The sequence below is a fragment of the Eleutherodactylus coqui genome, chromosome 5 (genome assembly GCF_035609145.1).
Source record: "Eleutherodactylus coqui strain aEleCoq1 chromosome 5, aEleCoq1.hap1, whole genome shotgun sequence".
NCBI lineage: Eukaryota > Metazoa > Chordata > Amphibia > Anura > Eleutherodactylidae > Eleutherodactylus > Eleutherodactylus coqui.
Window position 1 is genome coordinate 200,651,024 of NC_089841.1, and position 25,490 is coordinate 200,676,513.

General features: G+C 44.3%; 1 protein-coding gene across 1 annotated transcript in view; it reads left to right on the forward strand.

Moving 5' to 3' along the window:
• The window catches only part of MFSD14B (major facilitator superfamily domain containing 14B), a 54,768-nt gene that overhangs the window by 23,012 nt on the left and 6,266 nt on the right, over nucleotides 1–25,490 (forward strand). The window contains exons 3-7 of the mRNA XM_066604064.1: nucleotides 1,622–1,684; nucleotides 17,771–17,898; nucleotides 19,441–19,555; nucleotides 23,198–23,416; nucleotides 24,973–25,086. Of these exons, the coding sequence (XP_066460161.1) occupies nucleotides 1,622–1,684; nucleotides 17,771–17,898; nucleotides 19,441–19,555; nucleotides 23,198–23,416; nucleotides 24,973–25,086 (639 nt within the window). The remainder of the gene's footprint in view (nucleotides 1–1,621; nucleotides 1,685–17,770; nucleotides 17,899–19,440; nucleotides 19,556–23,197; nucleotides 23,417–24,972; nucleotides 25,087–25,490) is intronic.

Sequence of the window (25,490 nt, forward strand, 5' to 3'; positions counted from 1 at the left end):
GACACACTGTCCTTTTGAGCCGTTCACAAGTCTTAGCTCACTAGGCAACAAGCTCTGACAGAGATAACTATCTTCTTAGGTTGAATATCACTTTTTTGCAATCTGAAAGTTTCTGCTCAAACATTGTCGCCATGAGTAGGAGTACTGGCCATAAGGAATAAAAATTGACTAAAATCAATTTCCTTGACATACTGTCCTTTTGAGCTGTTAAAAACTTTTCAGCCCACTAGGCAGTATTTTTGACAGAGATATTCACTTCCTCAGGTTGAACATCACGTTTCCGCAACCTGAGTATCTCTGGTCGAATTCTGTCATTATATTAATAAAACTACAGATATCTAATTGGGGTTCCGGTTTTTGGGAAATCCATGAACAGCCCCCATGCAGACTGTATTCCTAAGTGACGTGCGACATTAAGAAATACGGAGTATCAGAAGTAATACCAAGTTGTAATTTTGAAACCCACCAATCATTTTTCTATCCACTATTTGGTGGGTTAACGCCTTTCCATTACAACTTAGATTTTGTGTTGTGTCCTTTGTTGTGCCCAATCGTGTTTTTTTTAGATAAAACTTAATAAAATTTATTACTTTTAGCCAAAAAGTATAAGTTTATCAATCAGACCAGCCTGTAAACGCGTTTCGAGGTACGGGAAGCTCTTCCTCAGTACTTGCTGGGCATACATGGTGTATATCAGGAAAGATTTGTTTTCATCAGGGCTGAAAGAATCTTATATACACCGTGTATCCCCAGCAAGTACTGAGGAAGAGGTTCCCGTACCTTGAAACACGTTTACAGGCTGGTCTTAATTAATAAACTTCTTCTTTTGGCTAATTCATATGACAGCCCCGGCCGTTTCCACATTAAGAAAAAAATGGAGGAGGAAAAAACTGAAATGGAAAAACAAACAAAAAAAAAAGGTTGGTTACGAAGGGGTTAAAATCGAAGGAGCTCTGTTCGTCCTTAACTGTAATGTACTTTTCCTGCAGAACAGAGCTCATCCAAGACTGGCGGGGGGATTTATGCCATCTTTCCCAAAAAAGTAAGACACTGTCTTATATAAATTTTTGCCCCAAAAGAGGCACAGTGTCTTATTTTTGGGGGGCTTATACTCACCTGGTCCGCAGCGTCCTGATGCCTCGTGATGGTCTCCGGCGGGACTGCGCAAACTGCAATGTCCTCCCTGTCTGCCATCTCAGCTTCTTTCTGGTGATGGGGCTTTGAATACCCTGCCTCCAGCAAAGCTAGCGCTGTGATTGGCTAATTGAGCGCCAGCAGCCAATCACAGCGCTCTCTTTGCTGGAGGCGGGCATTAAAAGCCCCGTCTCCAGAAAGAAGCGGAGATGGCAGACGGGGAAGACACTGCAGTTTGCTGGAGACAATTAGGACTCTGCAGACCAGGTGAGTAATTAATAATTTTTTTTAATGCAGGTTAGCTAGCTCTTATTTTCGGGACAGGTCTTATATTTCAAGCCTCCCCTGAAAACCGTGGTAGGTCTTATTATCTGGGTAGGAGCTATTTTGGGGGAAACGCGGTATGTGCAGCCACCTGTGACCTCCATGAAGCTGTAAATGTTGTCAGGTCTCTGGTCTCATGTCGGCCGCCTTCTGTTTTGTGCAGGTGCTACATGAGACGTTTCCCCAGCATACCTTTCTGATGAACGGTCTCATTCAAGGAGTAAAGGTAAGAAGGGCAGCCTTGCTATTTCTTCATGTACTTCCTTAGTGGTGTGATCATTATCAGGTTAATATAAATATTGGAAATGAAGACATGACATCGTAGAGGGGAATGTTTCTATAGGGATTGTCGTCATTCTTTGTCCTGAAGCATCTGAGGTGTGGGTGCATTATACTAAATAGTTGGCATGCTCTAAGTCTGACAAGCTGGTAGTCACATGTGAAGGCTCAACGTTCTTGTGACCTGCTTGTGGTCCATTCAAGACAAATGCATATAAATACAGTATTTACCTTCTAAGTCTTCAATCTCTCAAAGAACTCGACAAGTGCATCCTTGTGTGGAGCTGGAGAACTGCACTGTGTGCGCTGACCAATCAGCTGCTCCCTCACAGCATGAGTCCCACAGAGAGGCGGAGGAGAGACCCTGCAGCATCCTCCTCCTCCTCCTCCTCCTCAGAACTGGGCTACTCAAGGCAAGCTTTTGTAGTAATACACAGACTGCAGCTAGGGAAAGAGGAACTTAAAGGGGTTTTCCCATAATGTAACATTGCTTCACAATCACTCTGTCCTTCCTGGTTGCTGCTGACCAGGACATATGACTGCAGCAGCCAATCACTGGCTATTGAAGCTCACTACTACTGCTGCCAGTGATTGGCTGCCACAGTCACATGTCCTCGTCAGCAGCAACCAGTAAGGACAGAATGGTTTTGAAACTATTTTGAGTCACAGGAAAACCCTTTACGGTGCCTTTTAATAAACCTTCAATTTGACCAACAGTTATTTGGATTAAAAAATAATAAAAATAAAAATTTGTCTGTTTTCATGCAGAAACTGCACCACGGCTGTCCGTATGTTATGTCTGGTATTGCAACTCTGCCTCATTAAAGTAAATGGGTCTGAGCTGCAATACCACACACAACCTGTGCACAGACATGGCGCTGTTTTTAGAAGAAGACAGCTATGTATTTCTAGCCCTGCGTACATTTAGCCATTAACATGGGCAACAATGTGAGCCTGATGTGGAGTCTAACCAGCACTTTTTTCTTTTTTTTTTTTTTTTCAAACTTCTCTATTTGTTGATTTTGCATATTTTTCAATAAAATAGTACAAAGACAGCACTTTATTAGTGCTCTGTGCAGTCCCTTCTATTAGTATGCCTTACAGTCTGCCAAATAGGAGAGCCCTAATAATACATAATTCATAAAGTGTGCAAAAATGAGTAATAAGACTTTCAAATAACCGTACCCAATCAATAACCTGGGGAATGTAGCTGCTTCCTGAGCCAAGGGGTGCTTACGCCATCAGGACTAGTGGTGATCACTTCACTAGGCGCAGCTTATGCACCTTATGTGACTGCACAGATCATTGCCCCCTCCCCCTAAGACCGGCCCTGGAGTGTGCAGCCATACTAGCTGTGGTTTGACCTTTTTAAGGAATACCATTATGAGTGTCTAGATGTATTAGCGGATCCATACAAAGTCACTAAACTGTTCCTCACAGTTCTGCATGTAATCCATGCACTGCTGACCTCGGAGAAAGCTGTCCAGCTAAACCCAGTTATTACTTATGTCTTTATGTAGACTTCCCTATTGCAAAGTGTATGTGTCTTTTGACTATAATTTTCACTTACTGTACTTCCAAAAACCTTGTGCTGACACTGGCATCCACTTTGTGTTTTCGGCTTTAGTTACATTCATCGTTTATTTGCTTGGCTCCTGATGCCATTCTGTAGACACACATGTAACTGCTTCGTTGAACTTCCATAATACATTGCCCTCGGGCACAGTGCATTTTGGAAGAGGAAGGCCTCCCTCACACAGGCATTTTTGTACAGTGTTTAGCACTGCCGTTTCAGCGCTGCGCTAAACACTGTATAACTCTCCCATTCATTTCAATGGGGCTGCTCGCACAAGGCTGAAAACGCAGCGTCTTCAACGCTGCTCTTTGACAGCGTTGCATGTCCTATTTTTGGCCGTTTCCAGCCGTGTTGCCCATTGAAATGAATGGGCAGCGGTTTCAGTGCTGCCGAAAACGCGGCACAACTTGGTACCACGCTTTTTGCAGCGCTAAACTCCGTAGCTACACTGCCTGAGGAAAAAAAAAAATCAATGGCAAGGTGGTGATGCTGTCACCGGCGGCACTCCTGACACTTGTCAGCCAGCAGGGTAATTTTTTCTCTGACAGCGATTTGAAATCCCCGCCTCCAACGAGAGATTGCTCTAATTGGCTGAGTGCTGCTGATTGACAGCCCACTCAGCCAGCACTGGATGCGTCCAATCACAGCCTTGGCTGCGTTTTCAGCTGCCATTTTTTTTAAATCTCCTGCTTTCCCACGGATCCGTGGCACATCCACAGTAACAGCTGTGGCTGTGCTGTAGATCGGACAGCTTCTATTAACTTCAATGGAAGCTGTTCCGTGGTATCCGCGGAAAAATGGAGCCTGCCGCGATTTCTTCCCAAGGGTGCAATCCTCAGGCTGGGGAAAAAAAATCACATCCGCATGCTTTAAATTGCCTTGCGGATGCTAATGCATCCCTAAGGGTGGCTAGAGGTGCGGGACTCGCATGGATATTATAATTAAAATCCCCCTGTGGACATTGGGCCTAAAGTTGCTTTAACACATAGGTTAGGGATCAGTTCAGGGTTTCCCACTCTCTGCTCTGTTTTTGGAGGAGAGAAACTGTAGTTAAAAAAAACAAAAAAAAAACATTTTTTCTCCTGTTGATAAATATAAATTGGGGTTTCAAAAAAACAAACAACCTGAAAGCACATGGACAGGCTACAGTTTGATTCCACTGCAGACTGCACTATTTTCTCTTAAAAAGAAAACCTAACAGAATGGAATCCTTTCCTTATTATTTTTCGGGTGTTTTGAACTCCATTGAAATCAGTAGGGGACATTTTTTTATTTTTTTATTTTTAAACCTAGTACGTTGGGCTGAAATAAGACGTGGATTTTTCATGTTGACTCGCAGCTAAATCCACCCCTTGCGAACATACCCCCAAATACTATATTAATAGTGAATCGTGATGCATTAGACTTTGTGAGACTCTTATGAGCTTTGTAGATGTGTGTCTTTAAGATGATTTCTCAGCGGTTGAGAACCCTCTTTATCACGGCTGGTGCGTCTTCTGTTTATGGCAATTACAGTTATGGTAAAGCTGAGTAATCTCTGCCTACTCCTCATTTAGTTGGACACTGTACGTGGGATTTCTCCATGTTCCTACTTTATCCCAGTAATTATCAGTTGGCAGATATTTCCGTTTCGCTCATAGGACAATCCTCGGTGAGTATGTTGGCTGAAGATCCGATTGTAGCCATGTAACCATCTCTGAAAGTTATGTCAAAGTGCCCCTATTGCCATTTCTTGGTGGTCTTACTAGGTCTCTCTTCTTCTCCCTTCCCCCTCTCTTGCTCTTTCATTATTCCTTTATATGTTATCTATACCCTACGTTACTAATAGTGATTCCTCTACTTTGTAATACAGTATTCATGGTCTTCCACTAGTTTACCCTCCTGCCAACGGGCTTTATGGCTTCAGAGCTAGAACGAGTTAACTGGGCCACGGCGGAGGCCTGGTTTGGCACGCTGATTATAGCGCTCCTGCTAAGCTCTGTAGAAGGAATTAGTACATTCTGCTGGCGCAATAATTTACCGGATTACAATTTCTTACATTCTTGTGCCTGGAACAAGTTGTTAAACACATGAGAATCCGTGTCCTGCTTTTGCTGCAGGTCAGCGGCAGCTGTGGAGCCACGTGTTTCTCCACCCTAAGCTAGAATAGCCCACCAGATGTTGTCACTGGGATCTGTTCCATGTCATTCTTTAGTCCCAAGCATTACTGATCAGGAAAATGTACAAGTGATTTTCGTTTCTCCTAATTTTTTCAGGCCATGTGCCTATCTGTATGAAACCTCTTCCCTTTTCCTTAACTGTTCTTCCTATTCAGCCGCTTTACATGCTACCAATTGAGACGTGTGTTTTTATTGTTTTTACTCCCTTATGTAGCACATGTTTCGCAGTGCTGAATCATAGGGGTTTGTCCCCATTCGGACGTTGTATGGATTTATTGAATTAAAGGGGTATTCCCAGAATTATATTTATGGCCTGACCACTGGCTGCTCTACACTGTTTCCATAACTCCTGTTCACTTTTATGGGTGATGGCAGAGTGGCTTAGAACAGCCAATTCAGCCGCTGGGGCTCTTGATGTAGGACATGGCTGAGATGGGAATAGCCCTTTAAGGGTGCATTCATGCTGTGGATGTTCCTTAGCGGAAAAAACTGCAACATTTCCACATTAAAACCTGTGTCAAAACCTGCACCATTGACTGTTTCCGCTGCAGATCTGATTTCAGCCTGTAACGCCGCTCCTTTCACCTTGGGGGTACTGAGCCCTCACTATAGCGCATATGCCTCACATAGCAACTGAGGCCCGCCCACTTCCGCATCTCCTGACTGGCGGCAGCGCTCAGCAGTTGCTGGTTGAGGTATGTGCGCTGCAGTGAGGACTCGGTATTGCAAGGTGCGTGGGGTGGTGCTGCAGATCTGCAGCTGAAATAGTCAGTGGTGTGGTTGGTGATGCGGAAATGCTGCGGATCTTGCCGCTGCAGAAATTCCACAGCATTTTCGCTACGTGGAAATTCCTGTATTCTTCATAAACATTTGTTGTCACGCCTCTTCTTAGAACTTTGCATTGTGCTCTTCCTCCTTCATTTTCCCTGTAAGGGTTTGAATAAATTAACAACTGGGTGTCGTCCTTCTCCTTGTCTATTAGTTATGTCCTTACACAATGTATAGCAGTAATCACAGTGTGTAGGAACAAGTCCCTTGACTACGGAAATGGTAACACCAACTTGGTTGACTTGTACGTTGCCTGAAGGAAGAACACAACAGAGTATTTTGGTAGTATTTCTTAAGACAGGCTTGCCCGAAGAGCAGACAGGTCTTGAATCTCAGATGTGACTAGTTCAATAATCGCTTTTCATGGCCTCTTTAAAAGCCTTATCTCTGTATGGGATAGTGTGTTTACGGTCTAATCCCTTCTGGAGAGCACCGCATGGACTTTTCAGAGTTGTGTTCTGGTAACGTTCAGCTCATCACAGCTAGAAACACTGAATGCTCAAGTTGTTGGCATGAACCTTCCGAAATGTCTTTCCTTGGAACAGTGTACATGGGAAAGTCCGACTAGAACAAGTAAATGTAGAACATCTGCTGCTGAAGTCTTGGTGCACAAAGAAAAACCTGATGTCCTCCCTGTGTATTGCCATATAACTGTATCATTCCCATTGATTTGACCTGCTACAGTGGATTATAGTGCAGATTTCCACTCGATACAATGACCAATGGCCACAGAAAATATACTGTAGTTCTAGATGGTCATTGACGCAGAAGAATTTTGTAGAGAGCGTATAAATACGAGCCGCACCCGAGGTTATCACTCCAAAGAATGGACCTAGTACTGTAACACGCTTAACCCCTTAAAGACCAGGCTGTTTTGTACCCGAAGCGGTAAATTTACAGTGCTGGGTCTTTAATGGCTTAATTGGAACTCGTCGTGTTCAGTAAGGCTACTTTCATAATGCATTTGCCATGTGCACCAGAAAAACACCTCAGTGTCCATAGGCTCCTAATTTACCTGATGGACGCCAAGAGCGTGTCCTTTTGGCCTACATAGGACCAGTAGACACTAGTACGTCTTTTTTTTTTTCTTTTTTCCCCCTTTTTTAAGGAGCGCAACAGACTACTTTATTTCATAGCGAAGCATCCAGTGACAAAGTATGTGACGTGCTACGGTATATGTTTCTACAGTGGAGGTAAAGACCAGCATAGGCCGTGACATCTGTTGGAAGTGTTTGTTGGGAACTTTTTTCCTATTGTAGGCCTATTGATTTATATTTTTGCCAACTCTTCCACCCCCGAGTTTCATGACTCAAATTGGCAGCATTGTAGATTCCTCTGATAGTGTGTGGGATTTTCTGCTATCATTTACCCATATTACTAAACCAGAATTCAGTATTGCCATGGTCCCCCAACAAGATGGTCCTAGAGCGTATCAAACCAAAAATATCACTAAAGGGCAAAATCGCCAAACAGCGGCTCTCATACTTTATACATATAATGCGAGCTGATTCTCTGGAAATGACATTGATGCTCGGCACAGTTAGTGGGTCGCGAAGAAGAGGATGCCAAAGGGCACGCTGGCTGGACACAATCAAGGCGGATACAAGCATGCACATGGAAGAACTGAGAGAAGGGGCCAAGGATAGCAAAGCATGGAGAATGTTGGTCTGTAAAGTGATTGAAAGTCGGCCAGGACTAAACGGATAATCCTCATCATTGCCATGTAACTGGCAGCTGTATTTGTATTGTGTGTTTATATACTGTATATATGGAGGGCTGTCCATCATTGAGCAGGATTGTGTTCTAGGCAGATCAGAGGTTTAAATGAGCAAATGGCACATTATACTAGTATTGTATGTTCTCCTACAAAGCTATAAAACAATTTACTGAACTCTTCCGGCCATAAACCATGCTGCCCAAAGAGAGACCGGCGTGTTCAAAGTGATGGGCTAGCTTTACACAAGATGATATTCCTTTTTTATCGCCCCTTTGAAGTCGCAGTAATAGCGGTGTTTCAGTCTGGCGAAGTGATATCACCCAATGGTTCACAACTCTCCGGTGCAGTCTGATGTCTCGCAGTATGTAAAGGACTTTGACATCAATAGGCAAAACGTGGCTTCTTTCTTCAATGCTCCAAGTCTGAGAGTTGACTTTGTTGTTCTGAGTGTGTGGTAAAACACGTCTTGGAGTGCCTTGGTTCCTTTCTTCTTGTGATGGGTATGATTTGCAGCAGGCAGATCACCAACAATCTTTTACTAATGGGATACTGTAGGAATATGTCAATGTTTAAAAGTACTGGACCCCCTAGGCTATTATTCCAGGCACCTAAAGTGAGTGCTAACTGTGTGAAACTGAAAATTATATATGATTTCCTCAGGGACCGCGGCTGAGAATGTTGCATTGCTCGGGTTATGGATTAGCTACATGTAGATATTGCTGCGTAGGATAGCATTGGGGCGAAGAGCTACGCTAAACGTGGACAAGAATCTGGAAAAGTAGGAAAATGGGCAACTAAACGCAGGATGGTGCAAACCATCATATTCCCCATAGCCATGCAAGGATGTGAAAGCTGGACTGTGAAAAAAGCTGATATGACGACTGGTTGCGTTATATCACTGGAGAACAAGATGACCAGTGGCAAAAGACCCGGCCACCAAAGGACACAATGCCTGATGCTGTCAAACCAAAACTGGCATGGATATCGCACAACTGAAAGAAGCAGAGCAAAACCGAAAAACATGGAGGGAGCTCGCGTTTTGGGTCGCCGAGGGTCGTGAACAACTAAACGGCTAACAACCATAGATATCGGTGCAGGCCTTCCCTAGAGACTTAAGACCTGGGGCCCTTAAGGCTGTACGCCTATATTAGCATTTATTCCTACTGTATGAAGTTGTTTGGGTATTTTTCTTCTCGTATAGTGACAGCTTGACAGTAGGCGCTATTGTGCGTGCCAGCTGGCCTCCAGAAACGTGATCACTTGTGTATACCCTTTAACTTCTGTATTGGAAATGACTTCTGAAATTCTAGTCTGATTACTGCTAACTGTGTTCTAGTTGGCATGGCAGATTTAGCTAAAAAAAAGTGTTTTTGGTATGGGTGTCACTTTTTTTTGCCTTAAGCCTCTGAAGAACGAGTGCTTATTTATAGCCTGCGTATAACAAACTATAGCTATATGTAATTGATGATGGTGTCTGTTAGAGTGAAGGGTTTCCCAATTAAACAAGAAATAAGAAAATAAGTACCATAAGGGCGCGCTCGAGCGGCTGTTACTATGTATGCCACAAATGCGGTAAAAAACTTTATATTACTTTTAACTGTACCTCTCGTACACAGCGCACACAAAAAAGAACGCGGCATGCACTATCTTGGTGCACATTATGCCAAGATAGTGTATAGGGATTGGCGGCACACAGCTTGTATGTAGTGCGCTGTATAAAACGCTCGTGTGAGAGCGCCCTAACTGGGGCATGAAGGCATTTCTGACAACTGAAACAAATTGCATGAACAATGCTACAATTTGCTTGACTTTGCACCACCGCCTGTTTATCAAAACGATAGTTTACATCCTCCTCTGGACCCCTTTCATCAACAAGTGGTTTACATCCATACGATCTCCTGTTTTCCTAGATGGCACTATTCTCTGTATACACAACACCGTTGCACAAGAAAACTCACCTAGTTGGCAGTCTTTAAAATACTAGCCCCGGCTAGTCTAGCTCCAATGACCAGCCGTCCAAGGAAGTTTCTCAGATCACTCGATTTTCCCGTTCTAATGCGGACTCTCACGGAAGCTGATCCATGGAAAACCTGCTCACTTGAGTTTATGCTTTACTTCGGGGGTCACGGGTCTAAATTTCATGCAGGGAGGCTCCAATCATGAATGGTCTGGTGTCTCCAGTAAGTGGGTGACTGCAGCCTTGCACAATCTCTGGTTTTTCAGTAGTGCTGTAGGATGCCGTTGGTGAAAATTGCTCCAAACTCCTTAGTAATGTTATAATTTTTTCTTCCCTTCTTACATTGACAAAAATGCTTTATGACGTTATTAAATTTGGTCCATTTTACATCTCTTAGCCAAGTCCCTTTTCTTAAAGGGGTTGTCTCGCGAAAGCAAGTGGGGTTAAGTACTTCTGTATGGCCATATTAATGCACTTTGTAATATACATCGTGCATTAAATATGAGCCATACAGAAGTTATTCACTTACCTGCTCCGTTGCTAGCGTCCCCGTCTCCATGGCTCCGTCTAATTTCGGTGTCGTCTTGCTTTTTTAGACGCGCTTGCGCAGATGGGTCTTCTCCCTTGGGCTCCGCTCGGCAGCAGTGGTGTTTTGGCTCCGCCTCTTGTACGCATCATCGCGTAGCTCCGCCCCGTCACGTGCCGATTCCAGCCTCCTGCATTAATAATTAATGCAGGAGGCTGGAATCGGCACGTGACGGGGCGGAGCTACGCGATGACGTGTACAAGAGGCGGAGCCAAAACACCACTGCTGCCGAGCGGAGCCCAAGGGAGAAGACCCATCTGCGCAAGCGCGTCTAAAAAAGCAAGAAGACACCGAAATTAGACGGAGCCATGGAGACGGGGACGCTAGCAACGGAGCAGGTAAGTGAATAACTTCTGTATGGCTCATATTTAATGCACGATGTATATTACAAAGTGCATTAATATGGCCATACAGAAGTACTTAACCCCACTTGCTTTCGCGAGACAACCCCTTTAAGACTCCTTCAGAAGTGGTAAAATAGGCGTAAAAATATATAGCAAATTGGGCTTGTGTTTTTTTTGGTTTTTTTTCCCCTTCCTATTCTTTTTTTTTTTTTTTTTTTTTTTTAATTTTTAAAAATTTATTAAGGAATTTTGTTGCTTTTAGCTTAGCAAATCTCTTTTTTTTTGCCATTTTTGTCCAGTATTTTTGCTGCAACTTTAACCAAAATTGCAAGAAAGTTACTTTTTTTTGCCGCGATTATGATAATTATGCAAAGAAAACGAGAGCGTTAAAAAAAAAACAAAACAAAAAAAACCCCTGTAAACCTACCCCAAGGAGTATAGTAAATGTGTGCATGTTAAGAAAAAGTTATAGCTGGCATAATAAAAAGTTAGATGAAGCAGAATAAAGCCCCGAAGCACAGGAAATTTGCATCTGGGTGCAGGTGATTTATCCATATTTACTTGCCAAATTTTATTCAAACATTATTGTAGGAAACTGATAACATTTCTGTTGTTAGAGCGGCTTTTGGACTCCCTAGGACCTCGGAAAGAATTCAAGGCAGCCATGCCAGCAGACTAGCTGAGGCATATGCCTAAAGGGTGGCATTGCCGAAAAAGTGTCTATTGCTCAGGGTCAGTGCTGGATCATAGTTCATTTGAATGGAGCTCGTTTCTAATCTCGTACAACCCTTTCATCTCGGCTTAGACGTGTTGAACTTGTTCGCCAAATGCCAAGCACCTGGGGAAAGCTGCTTCATGTGATAATAGATGCTCAAATCTACCGGGTATTACGCAGTTAGGTAAAGGTTGGGTAATTGTGCTGTTTGAATTTTAGACGCTTTTCTCTATGAATCCGTCTACAACACAGTGTATTAATCTTGCTTACCACCTTTTCAATCTATGTTGGTTGCCAGCGACAGGAAGTTGGCCAGGAGTTCTTCACATGATGCAGCCTACTTGATTGGCTGTATACTGTCTGTATTTGAGGCACGCTGCTTTAAGATGAAGCTAGACCGTTTCTAAGCGTTCCCCTATGTCTCCGTGATAAGCCTATAACAGATGCTGTGTAGTCTGATCCTGCAGTCATACTTTTACCCTTATCTTACATTTGGTAGGTTAGCAAGAAGTAGGGAGCAAACAGGAGTAAGATTATATGATCAGACTACGCTTTTTGTTTGTAGTCTGTAACTATGGAGACACACAGGTCTGCTTAGGAGCTGTAGATACAGAAAGGTAAGATATTTGTAGACTCTTTGCTTTTACTTATTTTTGTGGAATTTTTTGGACAGTGAGGCCCCCTGTCCACGGCCGTTGTGGAATATCTCCAGCGATATTCCGGTGGAGGGGGGGCCGCTGTCAGTTCTCTGTGGTGAGCCTGTCTGACAGGCTCACTGCGGAGAATCGCGGTATGCTGCGATTTAAATCCCACGAGCATGTAGGCTGCGCTTTCCATAGCAACACTATGGAAAGCGTTCACTGCGTTACCCACGGTCGGATTATCGCCGCAGGTAACGCAATGAACAATTGCCTGTGGACAGGCGACCTAAATAGAAAAACACAGTCTTCAAAGCTAGAAAAAGAAAGAACCATGATCGCACAAGAGAATGTCATCTGAGCGATGTTGGGCTATTTTCTGATGTCATTCCCTGCTTGTGATCGATCTTCCACGCTGTCTATACCCGTGGAAAACTGCATGTATATGTGACAATACACAATTCGTTTCCGTGATCATTCGCTGGTCATCTGCTTCGGATATCCGCACGCAGAATCCAACCTGCTTGTGTGAGCCCGCCCTTAAGGAGGTTGAGCTAAATGTATACTGTAGCTCCTGTTCATATGCTCAGAGGGTAAATGAACATCAAAGAATGGTCCCTACTTCCCATCTTTTATGCACGAAGGATGACCCTACTTCAATGGAGTTGGTAACAGAAGAGTGGTAAAGTCTGCACTCTTCTGTTGCTGCCCAGTGTCAACAGCTGCTTGTATCCAAACTATAGGAACACCATTACAGGAGCAACAGAGAAAGCAGGTTGCCAGCAGCACAAATTGTATATCCCTCCAAGGGCTGGGCATAGATTATGCAGTAGCCAAAGAAACAGGTGAATGGATCCTTATCACCAAAATCACATGCAGCAATGAAAAAAAGACTTCGGCAGCATCCAGGGTGCAGAGTGACATCCGTAATCTGTCAGACTAGTGCAGGTTAAAACAATTCCATGTAGTGTATTTTTCGTTCTATAAGACACACTTTTCTTCACTCCCACCGCACCCCCCCCCCCAAAGTGGAGGTGAAAAGTCAGTGCGTCTTATAGAGCCAACGTACTAAAATCCAAGGTTGCCGTTGCGATCAAGAGTTTAACGCATGAACTAAATTGCAGTCACGCAAAAAAAAAAATTCTCGCTCATTTACTAGTTCTCACCTCTGCATTGCGGCCCCTTACGTGCTGCTGATTGATTATGAGTGCCACAGGAACTCCTGCTTCTCCCCTGCCTCCACCAGTCGGATTCTTCCCGGCCGGGTGTTTCAGAGGTCTGCTGCTTCTGCTTCGTTGCCCGGTACTGTCCCCTGGGTGAGTTCAAGATATTTTTTCCCTATTTCCCACCTCTAAAACATGGGTGCGTATTATCGTCTGGTGCGTCTTATAGAGCGAACAATACGGTACACAGGTAGAAAGACTATTTTGCAATTAGCCACTGGTGCATGCCTTTTATGATCCCATAGAACTTGAATAAACGTGATATTTTGCTCATCTCCTAGTAATGGCCTTTAGGATTTGTGGTCATACTTCTTAAAGAGAACCTGTTGAAATGTTGATGCTGCCTTAACCACGGGCAGAATGAATCCAGGACCGGTATGCACAGTGTGGCCATTTATGCTGTATTCTCAAACCCTGATGTTTCAGAATAAGTATACTTTGAAAATCCTGTTCAAATGGATCTCCAAGTCATGGGGTGGGCAGCACTGGCCTCTTCCTGCCCAGAGCACCGAGAATGATGGCTCTCTTCCTATACAGACCGGGAAGGAGCTGCCACTCTAGATGGAGAGAGGCTGACACTGTATCGTCCCATGACTTTGAGCTCTGCTTGGGCAACATCTTCAAAGTTCTGAAATTCCACAGTGTTTCAGAATAAGAGCTACGTGGGCTCACTGTACATGCCTGTCCTGAGTTCATGCTGCCTGTCGTTGGGCAGTACGAGTCTGGTGATTGGTTCCCTTTAAGTGCACACTGTTAGTTTTGATCGTCGGCATCCTGTGCCTTTATTTAAATATACAGACTTCCTCTCGAAACGACATCTGGTCTAGTTTCTTTGGCTCTTATCCATGAAATATCTCATATTGGAGAATTGAAACCAAATTGAGTGTTGCTGGTGTTCCCTGTAAACTGAAATGACTGCAGCACTGTTCTGATGCAATCCTTTTTCTTTCACACTTTCACATTATTTTATCTAAATGTTCTTTTTTTTTTCCAGTCTCCTATATCTGGTTATATCTGTGTGTAGCTTGGTTTATACAAAAATTTAAAGGGGTTGTCCTGCGCCGAAACGGGGTTTTTTTTTTTTTCAATAGCCCCCCCGTTCGGCGCGAGACAAACCCGATGCAGGCATAAAAAAAACAAACCGTCCAGTACTTACCCGAATCCCCGCGCTCCGGCGACTTCTGACTTACCTTGTGAAGATGGCCGCCGGGATCTTCACCCTCGGTGGACCGCAGGTCTTCTGTGCGGTCCATTGCCGATTCCAGCCTCCTGATTGGCTGGAATCGGCACACGTGACAGGGCGGAGCTACGAGGAGCCGCTCTCCGGCACGAGCGGCCCCATTCAGAAGGGAGAAGACGGGACTGCGCAAGCGCGTCTAATCGGGCGATTAGACGCTGAAGATTAGACGGCACCATGGAGACGGGGACGCCAGCAACGGAACAGGTAAGTGAATAACTTCTGTATGGCTCATAATTAATGCACAATGTACATTACAAAGTGCATTAATATGGCCATACAGAAGTGTATAACCCCACTTTGTTTCGCGGGACAACCCCTTTAAGTAGTGTTTAATTAAAACTTTAATGCGAAGCAAGTGTTCAAACAACGTAATCAACAAAAACACGCCGAGGAGATATACACTGAACTCAACAGAATACTATTCACTTCATGAGCCAGATGAGCTATTCTGGAATCAAGTATAAGCGAGAACTTTGATGGACATCAACAGAAATCAGCCTAAAAAATTAGGAGCCAGAAGCAAAATTCCGGGCATACTGGGATTTCACCAACCCTGTCACTTGTAATCTGCAGCAAGTTCACTATTTATTACTATAATTTCCAGATTACTAGCATGCACACCGCTGTAGGGCTAGTTCAGTAAGTAATCCCCATACAACTTACATTGCTCCGGTGTGTAGGTTTGTTCTGGTCAGTTTTATTTGGCTTGCCTTGGATATTTTATGCACAATGTGTTGTTAACCCCCAACAGTTTAGGACAGTGGTGGCGAACCTATGGCACGCGTGCCACAGGCGGCATGCAGAGCCCTCCCTGCTGGCACACACCGCCTTCGGCCACTCACCATTAGTGAATACTGGCAGGGGCCACGGCTCCCCTGCCGGTATTCACTCACAGCACTGCTAGCTGCGCCGATCCCGGCACACACTGTGATGTCAGTGTTCAGCCGGAATCCTGAGCTTCCAGGAGGAGGAGTGGGCAAGTATGTGGGTCTCCGGAGGGCTGCTGTGGAGTGTCACAACTGCACTGGGGGCTGCTGTGGGGTGTCACTATTGCACTGGGGGCTGCTGTGGGGTGTCACTATTGCACTGGGGGGCCGCTGTGGGGTGTCACTATTGCACTGGGGGGCCGCTGTGGGGTGTCACTATTGCACTGGGGGGGCCGCTGTGGGGTGTCACTATTGCACTGGGGGGGCCGCTGTGGGGTGTCACTATTGCACTGGGGGGGCCGCTGTGGGGTGTCACTATTGCACTGGGGGGGCCGCTGTGGGGTGTCACTATTGCACTGGGGGGGCCGCTGTGGGGTGTCACTATTGCACTGGGGGGCCGCTGTGGGCTGTCACTATTGCACTGGGGGGCCCGCTGTGGGGTGTCACTATTATCGCTGGGGTATGTTTACATGTGGCAGAAATGGTCAGGGCTGTTTCAAATTAGACAGGGTGCAGATTTTGACAGCTTTTTGGATGCATAAATGCTGCAGAATTTTCCACAGAAATTTCCGCTGAGGACATTCAGCAGCATTTCTGCATCCAAAAAGCAGTCAAAATCTGCACGTCGTCTATCTTGAAGCGGCCCTGTCCCTTTTAGAACGACGGGGGTAAAATCATATGTTGTGATAAGCCCCGCCCCCTGATGTGTTGGCACTTTGTGATAAATAAGTGGGTCTTGGGTTGTAGTTTGGGCACTCCGTCTCTAAAAGTTTCGCCATCACTGGTTTAGGGCGAGCTTTGTTCGTTTTGCAGGAGAAGGGCATTAGTTTTGGACGAACAGCTGGTTACTGTAGTTCTATCAGAGCTGTCGACAAGCTTTTGGTGTAATTTTAAAGCTAAGATTCTTCATGTTAGCACTTGCAGAACTGGAGCTGCAACTGTTTGAAATGTGACAGCGATATATTCAGTATTCCCAACCCCACTTCAGTTAGTGTATACCAAGGAGAAGGGTGAGCAGCCTGCAGCAAGATCTGTGATTCTCCTGTATATCTTTGTAGTTTGGTTTAAACCTCAGGATTGTACCACTAGCTACAATTTGTCCCACAGTTTACAAGTCCTTGTACAGCTCTGTCGACTGAACACTAAAAAAAGTCCTATAGAATAAAGGTAACATATTTATACCACACAATGAATGCCATAAAGAAATCCCCAAAAAAGTGCTAAAATACCTTTTTTTTTTTTTCTTCTCTGCCATTGGCCCAGCAAGAAAAAAGTTAACGTTTTTTTTTTTTTAATATGTACCCAAAATTGGTTTCTATAAAAACTAGAACTCATCCCACAAAATACGAGGTGTCATACGGACGCAGTGATGGATGACAAAATAACAAAAACTCCGACCACTGAAACACAAAAAGAATCCGATTTATTGGTTATGAAGGTTAAAATTAGTTATGTTACTAAGGGGTTAAAATGCTCTTAAGGTAACAAAGTTTTGCGCCAAACATATTTATGAGACACAAATTCCAATTCTTCGGTAAAATGACATTTTCAGGAGGGTTTTTTTTTATTTTAACGTGACCGTTGGAGGGTTAAAAAGGTTTCGGAAAGCCTTTGTTGATTGTGTTATGTTTGTCTAATACATAGACAGCCGGGTCCACCAGGCTCGGGGACGCTCCGTTAGAAGATCTCGGTCTCACCCACTAGAGGGTAGTTCCGACTGTTGAGCTTGACACTACATTCCAGAGTTCTGTCCTGGACTCAGATGGAACCGTAGGAACTACCAGTAAGCTATCTCAGCAGGCTTTTCCTTGTTTCTGGCAGTTGTGCTGGACAGAATAGTGTTGTTGACTAAACTATTCTGCTTGGGTCAAATACCCCAAGTGAGCAGGAACGCCAAGGATGTGGTTCTGTCTGAACCTCCTTTTCAAGGATTTTGACAAAATCTTAAGATGTATTATTAGACCTGCTGCGACCAGCCCCTACGTCGTATGGAAAAGAGGTGGTCTTTAGAACATCACCCCTTGTCAGTCATGTCTCAGCTCTGTGGTCCTTATTAACATGATGTGGTGTTCTAAGTGTGTAACTGAATATTTATGTATACTATATCGCTCTTTTATTTTTCAGGGCTTCCTGTCATTTATGTGTGCTCCACTCATTGGTGCTTTATCGGATGTCTACGGGAGAAAGTCTTTCTTGCTTATAACTGTTTTCTTTACCTGTGCCCCTATCCCATTAATGAGGATAAGCCCATGGTAAGTGAGCAGGAAATGTGGTATGTAGATAACAGGATATCATGCCGCTGACGGGCCTGATGGGTCCTCTTAGGTGAGCCAATTCTCTTTTAAAGGTGCGAGTGACGTACTTGTTAGCTTGTCCGCTGTTGTGCAGCTTGTTTAGACAGGCAGACATATCGTTGGCTCCTTTAAAGGAGCGTCGATCAGTATTGTTCAGTCTTTCATGTTTGCTGTGCAGGCAGATGTGAGAGATGGAACCATAAGTGAACGAGCCAATGATGGTTTGTTTTTATACCTGCATAGAAAACCGGCGAGTGGAAAAAAAAACTATACTCATTTGTCGTTAGCTCGCGTTTAGACAGAACAATTATTCGCTTTTTTTGTTTGAACGATAATCGTTCCGTCTAAAAGCATCCAAAATAAGATGCGCAAGTTATAAAGTAATATTTGTAACTGGGGCTTGGGACTGCTTTATTGGGTGCAGGAGTGAAAAAAAACTGTCCTAAAATACATTATATGTATCTCCAAAATTTTGTGATTAGCAAAGAATTACAACTCGTCATGCAAGAAACAAGCCTTTAATCGATTGTAGGCTGGATAAGAAAAGGTTGTGGCACTTGGCACGCAGGAGGGACCTGCTGAACCTGTAGAAGTGTGTAAATGGGCCTTACTAAAACTGGGGTGGAAAGCTGTTCCATGTAACACTCCTTTGGGGCGCTTCATCCTTCAGGGGGACCAAGATTCAGTCTCCAGAGCAAACAAAGCTGCTTAGGCCCCCTGCACATGGGCAGAAATTATGCGGTGGGATTTCCCGCAGAATTTCCTCCCGTGGAAGCTGCCATAGGCTTGCATAAAAAAAACCTGAATCCTAGCAGACAGCCGCGATCTGTCCGCGTGAAATTACACACTGAAAGCAAATCGCGGCATGCTCTATTTCTGTGTGGGTCTCGCAGAGGCCCGCACAGAAATGTCACTCCCGGGCCGCCGACTCCACTCTGCGTATGCACCAGCTGGCCAGCAGCCGGCATATCAGAGAGCCGGAGCCAGGGGAGAAGGTGAGACCCACACTAGTCCCTGCAGGGGCGCTGGTCGGATCCCGCTGCGAGAATTCTCGAAGCGGGATCCGACTCGGCTGTCTGCAGGCGGCCTTAGTAGGAACTGTGACTCCTAGGAGCTGGAAATAGATGTGTGTGGAAATTTATAGAATTCTTGTTTCTAAATGGAAGTCCAGTATGATTACCACCTTTATCATGCTGCAGCGTTTTCGTTTTTGTTTTAAATGGGGGTTAATTGGTTTGTGGGGTGGGGTGAGGGGCAACGGGTTCTAGACTGTGACTACAGCCCTTCTCTTTATTCATGCTCTCTCCCGTCCCGTGATTGAACTTGATGACCCTTTCCACCATATTACTTGTGTAACTGTACCACCATATACTGTATGTCTGTATGTAGTGACAGTCAGCAGCGGTGGAACATAAGGAGATGCTATGTGATGACCTCAGTGTGTGAATTTGTACAAGTATGTTTGATAAATGTAATATCTGCTAATTTTGTCCCTTCTAGGTGGTATTTTGCTATGATTTCTGTGTCGGGAGCATTTTCTGTTACATTTTCTGTGATTTTTGCCTACGTTGCGGACATCACACAGGAACATGAAAGAAGTACAGCTTATGGATTGGTGAGTGGTTGGAGTTTATATTCTGAGAATGCGTGTTCTAATAAACTAGAGCGTGACTTGGCTGAAGCACGTGGTTATTATATGTACAGAATATAGTGGAGAAGGCATGCACATTAGTTTCACTGCATCTTTTATGATGGAGATGATTGGGGGGGGGGGGGGCACGCATGAGGACTGGAGTTGGGAAACACTTAGGCCTCCTTCCCACGAACGGATTTCCGCCGCGTAATTCGCGGCGAAAATCCGCTGCGTTGCCCGCAGCTATTAGGTTCTATTGAACCTAATAGCACAATGCTCACGATGCGTAATTCCAGCGCGGAATTACGCACCGCGATTTCTCCCGTCCTCACCCGCAGCATGCTCTATTTTCTGCGGGTGAGGACGGGCTGTACGCACTGACGGCTTCCATTGCAGTCAATGGAAGCCGTCCGTTCACGCTATCTCCCGCTGTAACCAGCGGGAGATAGCGTGAAAAAACGCTTTCCCGCCCACCGCCGCGCGTCATATGACGCCAAATGACGCGGCCGGCCGTGTCACGTGACGCGGCCGGCCGTGCACGTGACACGGCCGGTGACGCGGCGGTGGTGGGCGGTGACGGGCGGTGACGCGGCGGTGGTGGGCGGGGAAGCGATTTCACGCTATCTCCCGCAGGTAAGTATAGGGGCTCTGGGGGGCGCCGTGACGGGCTTCACTGCGTAATATTACGCGGCGGACCCCGTCACGCTCGTGGGAAGGAGGCCTTAGGGTGCCTGCACACAAGCGGAAATTCCATGGAATGTCCGCCGCTGGAAGCCTGCATAGGATTGTGTTAACAAATGCAATCCTATGCAGACGGCCGCGATTTGGCCGCGCGAAATCTCGCACGGCAAACAAATCGCGGCATGCTCTATTTCTGTGCGGGGCTCGCAGAGAATCCTTACCGCCGGATCCGACCCGCCCGTCTGCAGGCGGCCTTATTTCGAGTGCTCCCTCGCACCTCATTAACCAGAAGTATTGCAGTGTGTTATACAAGCGATCAGGTGATTGCATGGTAGTTTCCTAGTAAGAGTAAAATAAACTTGGTATTTTCAAAAACATACAGAAGATACAAAAGCACTTTTTCTATACATTATGTAAAACTCAAATATAGAAAGCTAACTAGTATCTCTGCATCTGTAGTACAAACTAATGTCATGTTATTTCTTCAGCACTGTGAATGTCATAAGAAAAAAAAAAAATTTTAGAATTGTTTTGGTCAATCTGCCTCTCCCAAAAAATGGAACAAGTAGTGATCACAAAGTCAAGTGTACTGAAACATGGTCCCAGTTAAAAATTGCAGCTCCCATACCGTCACACTGCTCCATTAATGAAAAATTGCAATTATGGGTCTAAGAATATGGCAACATATGGAGAATTTTTTTTTTTTTTTTCCTGTAAAAAAGTAGTAAAGCAAAAACTCTAAATTGGGTATCTCTGTAATCACACTCACCTGCAGAATCAAGTTAGCATGTCCTAGAACACAGTAAATGGCGTAAAAGTGAAACACTATGTCTCCCGTCAGAAGCTGAGCAATTGCATTTTTTTTCTTGCTCTACAAAAATGTAGTTTTTAATGCATTAAATGGTAGCCTTGCATAAAGCTCAACCTGCAAATGAGCAAGCCATCATGTAGCGACGCTAATGGAAAAACGTAAGGTGGGAATAAAAAAGTTGTTGCCAAAACTGGTTGCGGCACCAAGAGGTTAATTTTAACTTCTGAAAGAGTTCACTTGGAAGGAAACCTTGCTTTGTCTCCGATACTGCCGTGGAGGTTGGTAAAGCAGCCATCATCCTTGGGCACTAGCTGGAGATTTCCAGAACTCTCTAAGGCCCAATGTCTACAGGCGGATTTGTTTTGCAGGGCACCCGCACGGAAAATCCGGAATTCAAGCACCCATAGGGAAGTCTGTACCTGAATTGAAGAATGCAGATGTGTCTTGCATATCTTTTGGTCCGGAAAACCAATTTCAGCACGCTCCATTTCAGTGCGGTTCTCGCATTGACAGCTTCCATTGAAGACTGGAATGGATCGCAGGATTTTGCGGGCTCTCGCATGCGGAATCTGATCTGCCTGTGAACATGAGGCCTTAGTATCAGGCTTTGATTCTAGCCCCGTCTCCCCTGTATAATGTGTTTAGTAACTCGAGGGCAGTTGCCCACTTCAAGCACCGAAATAGGCAGACGGGTCAAAAGAGGGGGACTTTTCTAGGAAAACACTCAAACTCCTCTTTAGCTACACATTATGCAGTATAAAGGGCTGGTCTTCTAGCATTACAGTTCTTCAGTCTGTTTTGTAAATGTAACATGTATGGTCCTCTTCTAGTGCTATGTTTTATCGCCAACCTTTTGCGTTGATCTATTAATGTGTTTATAGTAATTGGATCTCTGTTTTTCTGGTAAGGAGATCAAAATCCCGTGCATAGCCATATGGCCCTTTTACGGTTCTTGTTTGTCCAGTGGAACGGGCTGGTGATGTCATGACCAGCTCGGGCCGCCTATTCAGACCGCTCTATTCTCATTGAGAACCATGCAGTTCTCGCTCACCTGTCATTCAGAGTGTTACGCTCCTATGTGATACACTGAACAATGAGTGAATGAGCCGGCACACATGTTGGCTTAAACTGAATGACAAACGAGAACCTCGCGCTGCTTGTTTGTTCAGTTGGCTGCGTTTACACTGAACGATTATCGTTGGGTCTAAACGTAGTTATTCTACTACTCTGCGACCAGTAGGGGGAGCTTGCTGTATTATTGCGTTCAGTGTATAAGCAGTAGCGTCTGAGCTCTCCTTCCTGGTGTCTGTGCCGGGGATTTACAGCTCTGACAACCTAGATTTAAAATAATCGGCCCAGAATTTTGGACCAGTTATGGCTTGTCCGCAGTGTTTTTTGTAGCATCCACAAGGATTCCTCATCAAATCAATCCCTGTACTTTTAATAGGAATCTGCACCGTAATTCATACAGGGAGGATTTCAAACGTTTAAAGTCCAGCAGGGAACTTTAAAATAATTGAGAATGGAACACAGATCTGAGGCTTTGTAGCCAAATTAGGGCCCATTCACACCTGTCAGGCTCAGTCAGGGCTTTCAGTCTGTGCTCAGTATTTGGGGCAGAGAAACAGAATTAAAAACATCGACTTATTTCCGTTTTTTTCCCTCATTGATTTCAGTGAATTTATAAAAAACAAAAAAAACAAATGGAAAGCTTTCGGTTTGCTTTCATTCCATTTTGGATCTATTTTTTTTTTTTTAATCTAAATAAATAGGGCTGTTTTTTTTTTTTTGTTTTTTTTTTGTGACCAAATGGCGCAAACCAAACTGAAGCAAACTGAAAGTTTTCCCTTTTTATAAACAAACGCATTAAAATGAATGGAAAAGAAAAGAGATCCATTTATTCCTGTTTTAATTCAGTCTTTCTCCCAAAAAAACAAAACAGAGTGCCCCCTAACGCAGATGTGAATGGGCCATGATACAATACTTGTCTTTTTATGCTACTGACGTATGTTGAGCGGTCTTTTATTGGAGTTTTCTAGTCTTACAGTTTTTATATGCGGTTATATTGAACATCGAACTATTTGATTATTGTATAATTTATCACCAATTCTTTTGTTTTTCTGCTTTCATAGGTTTCTGCTACCTTTGCAGCCAGTTTGGTTACAAGTCCAGCGATCGGTGCTTACATCTCCACGTTTTATGGTGATAACCTAGTAGTTCTTCTGGCTACGGTGGTGGCACTGTTGGACATCTGCTTTATTCTACTGGTGGTGCCAGAATCGCTGCGGGACAAGATGAGACCTAACTTCTGGGGAGCACAGATTTCCTGGGAACAAGCCGACCCTTTTTCTGTGAGTCTTTTGCTTTTTCTTGCTGCTTCTATATTATTATATGGTTTGCATTTTTTTTAAAACTTGCAAATATATTCGCACAAAATATTAATGGAAGTTTTAGAGAGCCGACACAGTTGTCAGAATCTGATACACATTAAGGAATAAAAGAAAGGTCTTCTCTACTTACTGAAATAGCAGCAGGTTCATCGGTGTCTCTCTGTTGGTGAATCTGGCACATGCAGCATTGGCGCGGAGAGCCTGCTTCAAGTAACAAATAATCTCCAACGCCCCTTTATACAGGTTTTTGCTTCTTCTCCATGTAATGGAGAAAACGTTAGGGGGAAAAAAAAGAAATGGCGTAGGGAAGGCAGTGTTGTAGGTTTAAGTTGGTCAGGAAGGGTGTAGTTTTTCCTTAAGGAGAGCACCTAGAAGATGTGGAAGAAGACTTATAAGGCCATTCGTGATCTTCTGGGAAATATGCAAATAGGAAAGATGGAACAATACCTTTGTAGCGCAACCTATTGGAAGGCACCATTCCTACAAGTCAATGTCAGACTTTTTAGACAGGTCTTATAGCAATAACTGGGAATTGTAAACCAGGCCAGAATCCATACACAGACAGCGGTTTCAGAGTCCCGTCCCCCCCCCCCCCCCCCCTCATCAGTGTGCAGGAGGTTTCTGGCTTGGCTAGTAAGAGGCCTATAGATGGGGGTCAGGAAGGGTATTGTTTCTCCTTAAGAAGAGCACTGAGAAGGTGTGTGGAGACAACTAGGTGGTGAATGAGGAGACTTATAAGGCCATCCTGTCTAAATGGGCTGACATTGACTTGCAGGGATGCTGGCTTCCAATAGGTGGCGCTGCAGAGGTATTGTTCCATCTTCCCTATTTGCATTTTTCCCAGAAGAGCATGGATGGTCTAAGTCTTCTCACTCATCTTCTAAAATTCTTGAAATATATTTTACATCAAATTTGATTTAAGTGAATCATTTTCTGATGAATGCTCAATAGAGACTTCACTCTCTAATACACTGTTTGAATCCTTCAGCTGTCAAGAAGTTTTTGTTGAGACTACAGGGAATATATTCATTTTTCTCTGTGTTCTAAGAATAACCTTTCACAGTGTGAAGGATAAAGGGGTATTCCCATCAGTTGGGGACGACCCCTAGGACCACTACTGATCCAGAGATATCTACCCCGGCACATCCCTAAGTTTTTGTTGACAGTGGTGGCTGCTCCATTCATTGTAGATAGCAGAGTGCAAGAGATAAGCAATCTTCGGCAGCCATCATTGTGGCGCCAGGAGAGATGCATCTGGATTGGTGGGAGTCTGAGCAGTCAGGTTCTCAGCAGTCGGCAAGTTATCCTCTACACTGTGGATAGGGGAGGATTTACCAAGATGGGAATACTTCCTTTTAAGCTTTGCTTACATGAAGCTAAAAACCCTTTTGATTGTGTCGCACTGTAAGCGGTTTCTGTAACCCACACACCGTACGAGGCTTTTAACACTACTTTTCTTATGACCTGCTACATAAAACTTGTATGTTATTCTAAAGTTTATTTTCCTTTTCTTTCAGTCATTGAAGAAGATCGGGAAAGACACCACAGTACTTCTCATTTGTATCACGGTTTTCTTTTCCTATTTGCCAGAAGCTGGGCAATATTCTAGTTTTTTCCTTTACCTTAAGCAGGTAGGTCTTTCACAGCTTACACCATCAATGTACCAGCCCTCTCCCCCACCCCGAAAAATTCTACATGCAGAACACTGTTCTTTATTGTAAGGATGTTTTCAGTCATTATTTGTGCACAATAGATTAGGCAAACTTATCAAAACACTTGTGCCAGTTTTCTCGCATTAAAAAAATTATAATTTTCCTCCATGCCTTTTCTTTGTACAAAATACACATATTTTGGGTACTTTTGCACGAGCGATTCCCAGCGATAATCGTCATATGTGAAAGTGGGACCCGTCGGGTGCTGAGCGAAAGTTGCTGAGATTGCGCAATAGCTTTTTTTTATTCTTACATTGGCATAGTTGTGCAAGGGCTCATTTTTTTTACGGGACGTCCTGTAGTTTTGTGTTGGTAGCATTTTG